Below are 15,735 nucleotides of genomic sequence, written 5' to 3' on the forward strand. Positions count from 1 at the left end.
GTCTCTTTATAGCTCACTTGCCATCACAGTATTTGTAAGAAATACTTCTGAGGTAATGTTATGCAAAAAAAGATACAATTCTATTCCCAGTGATTCAGTCTAAAGTAATTTATTTTACAGAAAGAAAATGCTGAAGAGGAATTAGAATTTCAGAGGAGGAGGGAATTAATAATGGAGAAAGCCAAGAGTGAAGTGAGAACATGTGAACAGGGTGAAAAATGGTCATTGAGTCAGGTATGTAGATGTCTAGATACAATAAATACGGAAACATTTGGAATGGAATGGGTCATTGCGTTGCATTCATTGGGGTATGGAATGTGAGACCCTTTAGTTTAGGCCCTTTGGGTTTTGTTTGTTTTTGTTGTTTTCCCTAGACTGAATCTCAAGGTTTGACTGTACATGGGATGTTAAGTAAGGCCTATGTCTCAGGAGAAAGGCTGATACAATGAAACTAATGTCTTCCAATAAGTATTATAGTAGTTATTTTTGGCAGGTGAAATACAAGTGTCATCAAAGTTATATATTCAATAAAGGAAACCATCTGGTTCCTCCTCCCCTTCACCCTAAATACCCCAGTTCTTGTAGTAGTTTAATAAACTGCTAAATTTTTGTTCCCAGCAGTATATTTAAGGTAAAACTGGCTGGGACCAGGTTGGTAACATTTATTTCTGTTTATTCTAGCTAATACAGTGGTTGAGGTAAGATTATGAAAAAAGCCAGTAGCCGGGGATTTTGTTTTTTAAGTTTAAGAGGTGGCCAGGGAAGGTCATGTGGCAAAATAGGCGTGTAATCTTCCTTCCCATCTTGCTAACTTCTTGAAAATTCTGAGCGTTGGGATCAAGTGTTTCAAGTTCTGTCTTTTATTTTGGTTTCCATTTTTGTCTTGGTTAAAAAAAGTTTGCATTAATGAAGGGGTTTTGAATTGATTTAATTTTTTTTTACCTATGACAGCATTGTTTCTGCCGACCAAGTTACAACTAATACAGAATTAATTATTTTATTTCATAGTTATTTACATGATTTCCATGTTTCCAGTTTAACTGTAGCAAAAGTGGTAACAAAAGGTATGTTACATTGCAATTATGAAATGAATTGCTTGAAGAATGCTTACCTCTTCAAATCTATATTTTAAATCTCTATTAATGTATTAAACTTGGTGATAATTTAATTACAAATTTGTTAAACAAAATTAGATATTGCATTTGAACCAACAGAGATTCTAATCTTATAAATTTGTTTATGAATCAGTTAGGTAAAGACAATTTTTTGCAAATGCTTTCCACAAGAAAATTTTGAAATGGTATCTTCAGTGTTCATCTAGTAGTAAAAGTACATATTCATTAAAATTCTTTCAGTGAAAAACCAATACAATGCTAAAAAAAAAAAAAAAAAAGGTTGCAAAGGTGGAAAATATTGAATGAGTATCTGACTGTCATAAATAAAATAACCCATGGTGGTATATGACTAATACGATTTCTGAAATGGTCTTTTCTTTCTTTCTTTCTTTCCAAACATGCAGAATGATCTAATTGTTTGGAATACAAGTGGCCAAACCTCTCACAATGAGGTAAGATGTTTAGTGCCATTTGTTTGTCGTTTGTATATAGATGATCATTTAGATCTTTAAAAAAAAAAAAAAAAAACCCTTTCTACATGAATGATTCATATACTTGGTCGTAAAACATGTAATTGAATTTCACAGAAAATACGAGCTTATGAGTAGTTGCTGTGGAGGTTATTTAGCCTGTTTCATTTATTCTTGTCCTTATATGGATTTACTAGAATATAAATAACATTTTCTGGTAAGTTTGTTTCTGAGTTACATAGCTTAGTACAAAACATTTAGTCTTAGATCATTCTCCTTTTCTTTTAAAGTCGTCTTTGTTTCACAAGAATTTCCACTGATTGCAATGGAATTTCTTTTTGCACAGTCGAGTGTCCTTGATTAGTTTTTCAAGAAGAAGCTAATTTCATTGATCCTTTTGCCACCACAGTGCAAATTTCAGCAGAAGGTCAAAAAGGGAAACTGTAGGGAACTCTTTATGGAGATTATTTTTATTCCTATTTTCTATGCAGGAACAGGATTTCTTCCTGTATGTTACACTACGTACAAGCAGCTCACAAATTCATGAGCACCCAGACTTGGTGATGGGACTCCTATAGTTCCTCTCAAAGGAATCATTTTGTAAATAGGATTCACATTGCGGAGTTTGGTCATAGGACTCTTCCTATGTTACTATTGGTGGTATCATGATTATACCTCACCGTTCTCTTTATGCTCCAACTCTATTCTTCGTGCTGTGACTGTTAGCCTAGTTCAGGGTGAAGGGTGATACTGCTCTGAGGTGTATGATTAACTTCCTCCTTTCTGCATTTTAGGCAGAATGCAGTGTTCAAGGGAAAATAGTTACACAGAATGGTAATAAATTCAGTGAAAGAAACATATCTAAGGATAAACTGGTCTTTGTTTTGTTCTTCTAAATGTACTATGTCACAAAAAAGTATTTTTGATGGGACCAAGTGATTTTGTGGGAGAAAACTGAGAAATAATCACACTTGTTTGTAGCTAGGGGCAGTATCCCACAGTCTTTGGTTAGAAACTTCAGCTTCTATTCCAGCAAAGGAACAGGATTGACTAAATATGGGAGATTGTTGCATGTTCAAGGCTATATTAGAGTCAGGTTGTGGTGAAGTAGTTGTAGCATGCAGTATTTGTAATCTACATTTTATTCCGTCAGTTGTGCTGTGGTATTCTGGATTTACTCATATTTGGATTTGTGTTCTTTAATTACACAGAACAAGGATAAAAGTCCAACACTGTCTCCCACTGCAAACAACACAATCCCTTTTGGCCTGAAGCCGCGATCAGGTAATGTAGGAAAGAAAATCAGCTAATTTGTGTATTATTTTTTTAACATCTGTGTTATTAATGGATGTCTATACTTTTTTTAACCTTCAGAAGGCAATGATGAAACATCCTGTACAATAGTTTGAAGAGCAGAACATTTTAAGTTCATAGGTTTGACTCGAGATTAAAATTATAACAGCTATATATTTGATACATTTTATGTTCAGAAAACATATATATTTCTTGTCCAGAAAACTTATTGCTCTAAAAATTGCTTATTGCAGTGAGTCTCTCAGTAGTTATACTTGTGTAAGATTAAGTTTTACAGGAAGATTAGATGTTTACTTCAGTCAGCAGCTGAGTTTCATGAATTTGCAATTTACTAAATCTGCATAACCATCAATCTTTTAATATGCAGCAGTTTATTTAAAAAAAGAAAAGGTGGGGGAACAAACTGAACTGTTAGTGCATTTGAGGGCTTGGGTGTAACCACTTCCTTTAAAAGCAGGATAAGCTACAGGTAAACTTATTTTTATCCTCTCTGCACTGAGGTAGTCAGTAGTGGTTTTCAATATTGTTAAGTCATCTCACATCACCTCAAAAGAATAACCTTTTTTTAATATGCTTCAGCATCTGAAAACTGTAATTCTGGTTTTTCACATTCACCACAAATGCTTTTATTCAAATGCTGGTAAACCACAGCAAGCTTGCAGCTTCCATAACAAAATATCTTGGCAATAATGGCAGCAGTTTCATATTTGAATGTATTTTAAGAAATTGTACCCGTAGATTTGTTTAAAAAGTTTTAAAAAGTGGTGTTATTTCACCAATCTTGTTTCGTGAAGAAGACATTTTAAATTTCCCATTTCATGACATACAAATGTGACAGATCTGTTTACTTTAATTTCGTGGTTGGTTGGACTGCTAAACTCTGCCTTTATTCTTTTATGTTCCTGATGCTTTAGAAATGTTTTCTCTTAACATGTAAATTATGGGTTAAATGATGAGCAAATGTGTCCTTTCAGGGCTTGGAAAAAAAAAAAAAGAGTAATTTCATTCAGTCCAGTGCCAATGTTAAGATAACACTACTGGGAGAAAGACATGCAAAGATGAATGGTCCCACGCCGTGCTGCTGGTTTCATAGGAGGTAGCCTGTGTTCTGCTGAGTTAAATCTGCTTCCAGGATATGGAAGCAGTGTTGTAGGAGAGCGTGCAAGGCTGTGACTTCGTATTCAAGTGTTAGTTTAACACACACTTCCTAATCTTGGCATATTGGTGTACCAAGATGTCCTATACTTGATGACTGTGATACATAAAGGAAAAAAAAATGCTTTCTGAAATAGCCTAGTGAATCTTTTTAGACAATTTCTAGAAGGACTGGACTACAGGGGTTGTAGTCTCTTGCAGCATTACTACAAGTGTAGTGATGGAAGACCCAGATTATCACAACTCGTCCAGTTCTTCCCCCATGTTTTTCGAAGCCATGTGTAACTTCATTAAACACTAAAGCCAGTTGGTTATAGTCTGTTGGCTTTATGCTCTGTACCAATACAAATTGGTATATTTGAATCGCTTTGAGTATGCCAATGCTATGAAGCTGTTTGGTCACAGCTATGAGTTACAGAAAACCTGGTCATCTAAATTTAATTTTCCTTGCCATATTATGCACTACAGAATCACCAAACGAGAGCCATTACTGCACAATTTTTCACCTCGTTGCATGCAGTTTCTCTCATGTTACCTTAGATTTATATTGTGGTAAAACAGGTGAATTTGGCAATAGTAAAACTTTCCCACATCAGATAAAACAGCAGTAAATTAGCTCTGTATCACAATGGGACAAAGCATTGCTGTAGAGTAGGGAGACTGCATATTGTTTCCTCCCACCTTCCTGCTATAGAATTGCTGTAAAAGAAGTATTTAAATTTGTTTTGTTAACACTTGAGGAAAAAATTACAGATAAAAGTAGTATGTAGCTCAAAATACTGGCATATTTGTGAATCCTGAACATTTGTCTTCTTAAAGTTGGCTAGCTTGCCATGATTCTCTTTTTCCTTTGCTGTCTTTCAGTTTTGTGTTTCAACCACTTTATCACTGTTTGAATTTGTGCTTGTTAATTATATACTGCTTTACTGCCCTAAAGCTGAGCTGTTCTAGAGCTCCAGCAGTTCTGTGATCCAGGAAAGTTTTTCAGCTCAGTCTGTAATTTATTTCGTTAGCTTTTTCATTTAAGTCCTTCATGGCCTTAGGGAAAACTTTAGAACTCATTGGAAGTGATTGTTAGCTATTTACTTCATTAGGGTTTTTACTTGAATTACTTGCTCCTGTAAATCTTTTAAACCTGAGGGCAAGATAGATTTTAAAATATTCTGTGTACATCATGTTCTGTGGGGAAAAAGGGCAAATGGTCAATGAAAATATATGCAAGTATACCTTTCTGAAATTGGAGAGTTTATTTTCACAACATTTATTTTCATCTATTTTAAATGGATGTTGTTTTCTGTTTGATTTTTTTTTATATACCCTCACTGTTTCATAATGACTTGTGTTTTGGAAAGGTGAAAGTAAACCATACCAGACTTCTGGTTAATGATTCTAGTTTTTTGAAGTGCACAAACAAATAGAAGGGGTTCCAAAGGATAAACCACAGGAGCTTAAACGTCTGCGTTAGTATATACTATATTAGTATATACTGGTATGTGTTCAGGACTGAAGGCCCTTTTATTCTTTCATTTTAAAATGAAGGTAAAACATTGGAAAATTCATATCTGATGGCTGTCTGGGTATCCAAAGAAAATGTTTTGAAAGGTAATGAATGTGTTTGACTTCTTGACAGATTCTTTTCAAGGATCAGTTGTTTACACAGAAGGTAAAAAATTTTTTTTCCAATTATTTCCTCTTTTTAAATATTTTATAGAGTATGGCTTCTCAAATTCATATTCAATTTGAAAACCTTAACTTTACTGTTGAAAGGAACCAATAATTATAAGTTTACTTAGAACCACAGTTTTGCTCTTGGGATGTGCTTTAGCACTCGGAAAGGGAATCACTCAAAATAGATGATATATGTAAATCTCTTACACTTGATTCATGAAGTAATTACAACTGGTATCATTCAACGTTTTAGAAGCAGATTATTGCAAAGTTCTTGCCTTAATCTTTAAAATGAGATATGAACATCTTCTAACCCATCTTGCAGTATTCAAAAATATTTTTGCTGTTCTTCTGTGCCATTTTGACTGCATTATATTTCATAGTTTCTGCTGAACAAAGTAGCAGAACCCAGATCAAAAATAGTAATTGTACCTTTAGAGGATAAAAGAAGCACTGACAAAACTTAAAACGACAGTGTGGTTTTGTAATGGGATGTGAAAAGTTGTTCCCTTGCAACTGTTTACGTAGCATAATCTTACATGTGAATCCAAATTCTTCATTTTCATAATCTGTAGAGGATTTGCAGCACGATGTTGGTGTATGTGGACATGCTTGCCTCGCTGTTCTTCAGTGTTGTTGGAACACACAGTGATTATTAGAACTTGACAGCATTTTTCCCTCTTTCAAGGGTTAGTTACTGTTTTTCTAATCTCTGAATATTTGTCCTCCTTGTTTTCTCCCCAAGAAGACTAACTGGATTATCTGTGTACTTTGGAAAATCATGCGAATCCGAATTGCCAGTGTAATTAAAGACTGCTTATTATTTTCCATAAATCAGTGTTCTGTTACCCCACGTTGAATTCTTCTCAGAGTTTAGGTTATGCTGACTCAGTTTTGGCTGACCCATTGTCCCAGTTGCGAGAAGCAGTAAACAGGCTTTGAAAAAAGGCATATCTAAAGAGAGAGAGCTCTTGAACCATTGAATGTGAAGGAAAGTTTAAGGTGAAGTTTTACACAATGTCGTCTGAATTATCATATTTTTTTTAGTACAGATTTCAGAATTGTGGGGGAATGAGAAAGTCTATACGATTAAGTTCCTTATTATTAGTTTGGAATGGTATAAAATGGGAATTTTCTTTACTTACTGAAAGTAAGTAGTATTCAGAGCAGAAATAGTTCATTCTCCTCAAACTTAACTGGGGACTATAATGTTGCTTGTGTATGTGATGTAGTAGATAAAACATGGAAAACCAAGAAGCAAGGGAAGAGCTCGTTATTTCAGTAGACGAAGTGGTAAAGAACTGTGATCAGGTACAGGAAAAACATTGAGTGACATTATTGTTAAGAGTAAGGAAGGAGAGATTTAAATTCTGCAATGAAAAGGAAGAAACCAGTGGAAAGCTTTGAAAGGATGGATGGCGTGCTAAAAATAAACAGGAGATACTTTAAGGATGTCAGTTTCCATTTTGGAAATGCTGTAGAATGGAGATTTGGAGAGACACAAGTGTAGAGTAGATGTGAAGGGGAAGGAATAAAAATATCCAATGAAGGATTTGAGGAACAAGTAAGAGGGTGCTGTCATGACTAGTCAAAGGAGAGAAGGCAGAATGAATGGAAAATAGAGGCTATATTGCTGTGCAAGTTAGCTCCATAGTGAGTATCAACTCATTTTTATCAGCAAACACACCAGGGTGGCCATGACCATGGCATGCTTTTACAGTCGTCTGGTGATCAGGGTCTCCAGATTTACAGCATCTGTGGACATGTGAGATCTTGTGTTCTCTAGGGAGCCCAGCTGGATCATTACTGAATTTGTGCTTGTTATAATGCTACAGAGCAGGTTTGTCAAGGCTTGTGGCAAAGACTCAGGATCATCCTTTGGCAGTGTTACTTCTCTGTTCCCTGTCCTTAGAAAGTCTGCCAAGGTTGCTGAGGACCAGAACTTTCCTAGGATGGGGGTGGGCCCGTTGTAGATTTGGACTTAGAGTCAGCAAGGAATGTAAGTAGTGCAGATAAGCTATTAAGTGATTAAACAAAAAGGGAAACATCTAGTACATGTGCTTACAGGACATACTTCAACAGAATAAGAATTCAAGGGATGATATATTTGTGACCTATCAACATTAACTGGGAAGTTAGTGTAATAATATTTTCATACCGATGTATACGTTGTCTTTTGGGAGGTGCAGTCTTCTTATGACAGTTGCAAAAAATAACTCAATTCCTCTCCAAACTTTTTACTCTAATTGCTGAAACTTTACAGCAGATGTATTTACCTTCTGATTCACAAAGTCAAGGTTTTCGTCAGGCTATAACATAAAATCTATGGGTACTTTTTCTTAAAACTTGGTTGTAAACAATTTGTGTGAAGTGCTATGGTTACAATGATCCTGTTGAGCTTAACAGCTTTAACTGCACATGCAATGTATAATTTGCAAGTACTAACATATAACTTTTCGCTCTTTTTATTCTGCACCATCTTTCATTCTTTTCTTCAAAAAAAAATGCATTTTGTATTGATCACCTTTGAATTGCATCTTCATCATTGCCATACAACCCTAATGCCATATATGAAATGTTGCTGCCCGCGCTTTTCCCCCCACCCCCGGTCCTTACACCACTGTGGTTGGACTGGCTGTCACTCCCCTCCAGCAGACCCATCCCTCAGTCTTCCTCCTATCTCCTTCAACACACTTACACAGGCACAAACATGGGACAACTTTAGCTACAGTATACCATCTGAAGGAGACAGTGACAATGGTAGGTGTTCCACGCATAATTTACTTAATTTTATGTTTTCGAAAACTGCAGTATATGGAAAATGTCCCATGTGGCTAAGGATGAAACGAAGTACTCGTAAGGGAATGTTTATAAGACCAAATGCCTCAGAGGATGCATGTTAATTTTCTGTACAATATGGAGTATGAAAAGCAAATGAGTAGAGTGCCACTGTTTTCAAGTCTGGCAAAACACCTTTTCTCATGATACCCACTCCCAGAGCTATTTCCAGCGTAGGTTTATTTACTTCTTTTACTTTCAGGGGTTTATACAAAGTTGCACTTAAACAACAATTAATTTTGCTGCTGTCTTTTCTGCATTTTTATTCACAAATTTTTTAAATACTGACTCTTAAAAATACCCAGCTCCAGTTATTGATGCAGGTGCGTAACTAACTTAATTAAAGAGGAATCCATGATGAAGCAAAACTGGAAGAATCAGATAAGCAAAAATAGTGCTTTCTGTCCAACAGAAACTGTTAGTAAGCCATCAAACTTCTCTGTTCATACTGAAGGCCAGATACATTAGTGGATGTTGGTTTTGCTTCTTCTTTTGTTTGTTTTTCTCCAAGTTACTGTACATTGAGTCACATGCAAAGTTGGTCTTGTTTGGGCTAACAAGGTCTTATACTGCATTAATATTTCAACGTGAGATTGCATCAGATTGAAGAAACAGAACCTAAATGATAAACCGTTTAAAAATGCTTGATAGGTAGATGTATCTTTTTAAAGTAGGGGTGGTTGTTCTTCCAGTGGCCTTAAATTAGAAGAGTGTTTTCCTATTGGAAGGCAAGGAAACTGTCAAAAGCATTAGACTGAAACAAAGCCCACAGATCTTGATTGATAAATGCCAACAGTTTAAAATGCTTGTGTTCTTTCTTCAGTTCACTACTTGACAATACTTGCTATTGTCACTGTTTTTGTAAGGAACCTCGTCTGTAAAGTAATGTGGTATGAAATACAAGTAGGTTGGAAAAACGAATCTTGTTGTCATGATGGTATGAAGTTATCTTGACACTTTGCTGATGACAACTGTAACAGCTAAAGAGAAGCTACTCCTAACAATGTAGGGTTTGTTTGTGTTTTAGGTCAAAATAAAAATAAACAAGTCATTACGTAGTTTAGTCTTCCTCCAATACTGGTAAATTCCAGACAAAAAGTAATTAGTATATTACTTGTTTATTCTTTTTTGTTTTGGAAAGGCATATATTTTCTGACAGCAGTAAGCTGTTTGCAGTTGAGGAAAATGGGACTCGCATAGCTGATTTTATTGGACTTAATATTGTATGCTTTTGATAGTGAGAATTTAATAAAGTCAGCTTAGTAAAACAATTATTAGGAAAATAATGCTTCTGCAGACCCTTTCCTGTTAAACAGGAAGAGAAGTGTAGCACTTCCTGTATAATGAATGTTCCAAGTAATAACATATAAAAATTGAGAGCATCTTATTTTTAGAATGTGGTAAAATCCAAGTTCTTTTTGCAATTTTTGAGAAGCTGGTTATAGTGTCTTGATAGTCTTTCAGATTTCTCACCAACATCTTCAAATTTTACTTGCTGCAAGAGAATGCTTTTCATGATTTCATTTAGCATTGTATATGATGAAACCACATTCAGGAATTTAACATTTGTTCTTTGACTCCTATGCAGTACAGATGTCAATGAAGATTGTAACTAAATAAGTGGTTCATGAATGTTTGGTGACTAAAATAATTTTGGTAACCTTGGACAGAGAACCCTAAGAGTCCAACTGACTGTATACCATGACCATTAGATACACATTGGATGTCTTTGAATTTACCAGTTAAGGGTACATGATAGTAACTTGATTTTTTTAAGCAGTTTAATGCTGTTGCATCCAACTTTCTTGAAAACTAATACTACCTATAGTTAACTTGCATTGATTGAAATTCTGCTTTGCAGAAGTTTGAGACTTTTGAAGAGTACAGTGGTGGTCATTCAGATTTGAACCTAATTTGAGATATATAGCCAGAATCTAATATCATCTTTCCCTTTATATAATGTTGTGTCCTGTTTCTTTAGTACTGTGCTTCTGCTTTCATCACTTCTGAAGTGTTGCAAACTGATGGTCTGCATCTTGAAGATCCTGATTTTCTGGCAAAGCTTTCTGATGCTCTCTGATACAGAGAATTCTATTTCTTTGTCCATACATCACATGCTAAGATCTAAGGATTTGGAGCATTCCACTTTTTTAAAAAATGATAATCATCAATACATGAAATGAACGGAAACTGTTACTGTGCCGTATGTATCACTCAGAGCATCTGAATGACCACCTTGTCTTTGCTGGGATGCGATCACAAGATGTGCGTTACTGAAGACAAATAAGGTTACTGATTTGGTTTAGTGAATGATTTTTAGCAACAAGAAGTCTTCCCCCCCCCGCCCCCCCAAGTTTGATCATTTAATCTCCTAATTGTTTGTAATATAGTCTATTCAGGCATATTACATCTTTTAAGCTGTATTCTTCCCTCTTAGTGAAATGCTTTTAATTCAGAAATAGCATCCTGAGTTGCCTTTCTTTTTAGTATGTAACTGCTAGATGTTTTTTTCTCCAACTTGATTTTTCAGAAAATCAACAGTATTTGCCTTGTGCTAACTTCATGCTTTAAACTACTGAGATTCTTTGTGTTTTTACTATAACAGCTCTCTTCAATTTTGATGTCATGTACAGAATTCTGTGGTCAGAAATCAAATACTATAACCACTAATCAGCTAAACTTTATATGATCTTTGCACACTTAATTGCAGCTTAGAAATATGCTTTCCAGTCACCACACTTCTTACAGGTCACAGATTTTTGTGATACTAGTCTTTGAAGTTGTAGAAAGAAAAACAGAATGCTTGTAGAGTTCATTAAAAGCTTTTTATTTAATAAAATATTTTATTAAATATGATTTAATGTATTTAATTTCATATAATTAAATTATAATAATTATTAAAATAAAATAAAGGTAAGTAGGCAGAAGACTGCCTCCAGTTCACTTTGCATTTTTGCAGGATAGCCTTTTTCCCCATTTGTCATTCCACAGAAGCAGTCTTCAAACCTCATGGCTTGCTTGTGGAAGTACACGGGGAAACCCATATACAGGGGCCAGAAATAGTATCTTGTAGTTAAAGTAAAACATCCCCACGTTAACAAAACGTTTTTTTCACTGTATGTAGGAAACAATTATAAAAGACTTACTATTTCATTACTATTTTTGCAACATTTTAAATAAGTTTTCATAATAGAAATATTGTCTCACTGAAAGTTTTCATAAGGAAATTTGTCCGTTATGCTAATATGTAGAATACATTGAATCATAGGATAACCTGAGTTGGAAGGGTCCCACGAGGATCGAGTCCAACTCCTGTGTCCCCAAAGGACCACCCAAAAAATCATACCCTACACCTGAGAGCATTGTCCAAATGCTTCTTGAACGCCAGCAGGCTCAGTGCTGTGACCAACATACTATGTGCTTATTAGTTATTAATCACTGAGCTTGTTGAGTCTTGTAAAGTACATACATTTATTGCAACAAGCATAATTTAGTAACATTGGTTGACCATGGGTTCAGAAAGCAAAAACTCTACTACTGTCTGACAGAGGGAAAAAGAGACCTTCAGGCGTGCGTGTGAGAGATAGGGGCTCCCCTTGCTGGAAAATGTGTGTAATGCAGAGAAGCAAGCAATATTTCAGACTGCCAAAATTTCCTGGTTTAGAACACTTTTCTTTAAAATTCAGTATGTAGCTGGAACTTTTATAACTAGTACTTTTGATATTTGTATGTGTTTATATAAATTAGTTAACCTTACTTTATTTTTGTTTAACTTCTGATTTTTGCAACTTTTAATTGCAGTTTCCCACTGCCTTGAGATTAGCCTTCCTGCTTCTTCTCAGTGGAATGCCTGTCTCAGTTAGGAATAGAATTAGATAACTGATGTTGACATTTACTTTTCATTAACGGCTATAGCCTGAAATCTGAAGGAACCATGTTTGGGACATTCATACTGGTTTAGTCCAGTCCCAAACAAAGACAGCTATGGCCAAGCTGAATGAAGGCCATGATAATATTCCATGATACTTGCAAAATTGAATATAATTATGAAATAATGCTTTCAAAGAGAATTCTTTGAAATGTTGCTGTTGCTGCTAAAGCTACAGTGGCATTTAAATATCATTTAAATATGGTATTACTCTTTGAGCATTAAAACTACGTCTGTGTGAGTCAAGTAGTGAAAGGAATCAAGTTTGGTAACCCTGGCCATAATTTATTGTATTGTATTGTTTGTTGTGCCTTGGGTGAGTAACCTAAAGGTGGTATGTCAGAAGTTGAGCTCCATCTTTACTGGGTAAGTAAGCAATAATTGCTTCCTGCTTGCGGAGCTGCCTTAGGTAGTGTCTTTCTCCCTCCCTTTAACCAGAGAAGTGACTTAGATTATTACCATTATTAATATTATTTTACATACCCAACCAGCCTACAACTAGGTGAGATGCCTGGTGAGTAGACTTGTCTGGGATTTCAAAGTATTTCTTCTACAGAAGCTTTGTTTTGTTTATGTGGAGTTGTGGATGCTAGAGAGTGCAGTTTTGCCTGTTAGCCCTGTACTGATTTGGGAGCTTCAGTAACATTTTAGTTTGTCAGAACGTAGATGAAATTTCCTTCTACCAAGACTTCAATTTCTTATTTTGCTATGTAATTTAAGGACTGATTTTGAAAATTCAGCCTATTACCTGGATTGTGACCTAAACAAAAATGATTCGGGTGCCACAATTTTTAATGGGACATCAGAATTACTCTGATTACACCTGTCAGCACCTACCTTACAGTGAAAGTAATTCATCACTTACTTCCATAGTTGGAGTAAAGGTTTCTGATTTGCCCTTTAGGAAATAAGAGGCTGTTCTCTTCTATTATGTTACCTATTGACCCAAAGATTATCCTCTTTCCTTCTGCGATATCAGCAAGCTGAGTCATCCCAGACGTGACTACTACCTAAAGATGTAGAGAAGCCAGCTGCTGAATTTGAGATAAGAGTCTGGATTGACACCTACTGTCTGCAACAAATTTAGGCAACCCACAAAAAACAAGGCAGCTTCATAGTCAGTGACAAATTTCTCTAACCAGGCTGATGTATTTAGTGGGCTGCTCCTTTCTAACGTTGGATGAGCAGGAGAGAAATCTGAATATTTAGCTGCCTTAAATTAATAAAATTGAGATGGAGCAGTAGCTGTTTAAAACCGGAGGTTTCTAGGCTTTGCACTTTCCACTCCAGTGGTTGGTACTTAGGAGTGTCCATTTGCATTCAGAAGGAGACATGCAGGAAAGTAATAACAAAATCCTGTTTCTCAAGCATTGTCATTGGCCATAATAATCAGGTTGGCCCTTGATTTGTCTGAGTGGTAACAGTTTCATTTTGTGAAATAACAATCAAGCATACATCTTCTTGCTCTTCAGAGCCATTCAAAACAGTCAGTGATCACAAAATAAGAAAGTGTACGCGTGTGTATATATACAAGGGTCTCATGCAGTTATTCTAAGGAATTATATGTTAATTTGTTGGTAGAGTCATACAGTCCACAGAACTAGGACTGATGGCAGGGAGTACTGTGAAGTGTTTGTGCAATGTTACATTTACAATAAAGCTTTTATTGTAGGCAGACATACTGAATGGCTGTAATGTTAAGTTTCTAGAAATCAAACACGTATTTTTGCTTGTCTGGTAGGTTTGTTGGTTGGTGGTTGTGTGTTTTTTTGTGTGTTTTTTTGTTTGTTTTGTTTTGTTTTTAGCATAACATTATCCTGGCTCGGAAGATGCTTGTCACAAAATGTTACAGCATCTTGTAGGAGAGGGTTCTCCTTGAAAGAATGAGAGGTGGTGCTCTTTGCCATGTTAGGAAGTTTTCTGTAGATCAAAATCTCTATGGGACAGTGCAGGTGCTTAATCATCTGACAGACGTTGCCTGTCACAATATGGATTTAGTCAAAAAAAAAAAAAAAAAAACCCAATGCATTGATGGTACATAGTGCTGTTCAGAGCTGTCCTCCTGAGAAAAGAGAAATTTCCTAATGTTTTTTGCTGGAGATAGTGCCTCAGGATTTTGCTTCATTTGAAAACGAATATATCAAGCTGTTCTTTAAACTAAAATCTGTCTTTTTAAAAATCATAGTGTTCTTAAGACCACAAAGAAATTTGGAATCAATAGACCCACAATTTACAATCCGAAGGAAAATGGAGCAGATGAGAGAAGAAAGAGAGCTTGTGGAACAGCTGCGTGAGGTATGTGAGCGTTGGTAGAATTGTGCTAATAGAACATATATTTTGTGTTCGCTGGGAAAGTTGCATAAGAAAGATAATATTTTAAAATGTTAAATGAGAGAGCATTACTTCTGTGAATTGTGTTGGTGATACTTACCCTGAAGTGCCTTAACCCAGTCAGGTGTTTGTACTTCAGAAAAGATTTTTTGAATGGGAAATAATAATGGGAGTTGCTGGAGTGACATATGATTAAATGGCATGCCCTGCACTAGTGGAATTAATAGTTTATGTAATTTAATCAGAAAGGATGAAGTGATTATCTCTGAGTGTTAGAATCTAAGAGTTGTCTATAAGCGTGCTGTTGGAGTGTTTTCAAAATCGAAGCACAGTTTAGGGAATTCATTATATGTAACAATCTTACTATAGCTTTTTGTTTGAAAATATTTAAGAATTTTACTAAGTATTTTATTTTGCAATATCAAATTCTTTTCAATGAGACTTCAGGTTTACTTAAAAGAAAAATTTTCGATATGTGTTATATCTGAACATCTTGCCTTGCTACCTGTCTTTTTTGATCACTAATGCTTCATAAGTAGATTTTAGACTCCTAGGGAATGATTGCCTTTTACTCTCTGGCAGTGATGGATACCATGTAATTCTGTTTGAAAGTACTGCTGATAAAACTTGATATGGATAAGTAGAAAACTTGGGGGAATAGTGGAAGAAAGGAGCCATGTGTAGTGCCATTGCATGACTAATTACATACATATTATGTTTTTGTGTATACATAAAAATAAATGCATGTTATAACAGCAGCATTTGAAGTGTTGCCTACCTTTTAAAGGAGTGTACATAATTCAGTGACCAGCATGGGAGGAGGGTGGATTGATTTGTAGTTTTTAAAGAATTAGTTATATGAGAAGTGTTTTTCTTGGTAAAACTGAAACTGCATACATATCTAACACCATGGGAG

General features: G+C 35.4%; 1 protein-coding gene across 9 annotated transcripts in view; it reads left to right on the forward strand.

Moving 5' to 3' along the window:
- The window catches only part of LRCH1 (leucine rich repeats and calponin homology domain containing 1), a 123,667-nt gene that overhangs the window by 86,232 nt on the left and 21,700 nt on the right, over positions 1 to 15,735 (forward strand). For 4 of the 9 annotated variants that reach the window (XR_005815481.1, XR_005815492.1, XR_005815479.1 and 1 more), the window contains 5 exons: positions 121 to 234; positions 1,520 to 1,567; positions 2,797 to 2,869; positions 8,375 to 8,482; positions 14,674 to 14,783. Coding sequence is in view for 4 of the 9 variants with exons in the window: in XM_040541986.1 (XP_040397920.1) it covers positions 121 to 234; positions 1,520 to 1,567; positions 2,797 to 2,869; positions 8,375 to 8,482; positions 14,674 to 14,783 (453 nt within the window). In the remaining 5 variants the exon portion in view is untranslated. The remainder of the gene's footprint in view (positions 1 to 120; positions 235 to 1,519; positions 1,568 to 2,796; positions 2,870 to 8,374; positions 8,483 to 14,673; positions 14,784 to 15,735) is intronic. The other 5 variants (XR_005815488.1, XM_040542006.1, XM_040542012.1 and 2 more) reach the window with 2 other exon arrangements.

The sequence above is a fragment of the Cygnus olor genome, chromosome 1, assembly GCF_009769625.2.
Source record: "Cygnus olor isolate bCygOlo1 chromosome 1, bCygOlo1.pri.v2, whole genome shotgun sequence".
NCBI classification, from domain to species: Eukaryota; Metazoa; Chordata; class Aves; order Anseriformes; family Anatidae; genus Cygnus; species Cygnus olor.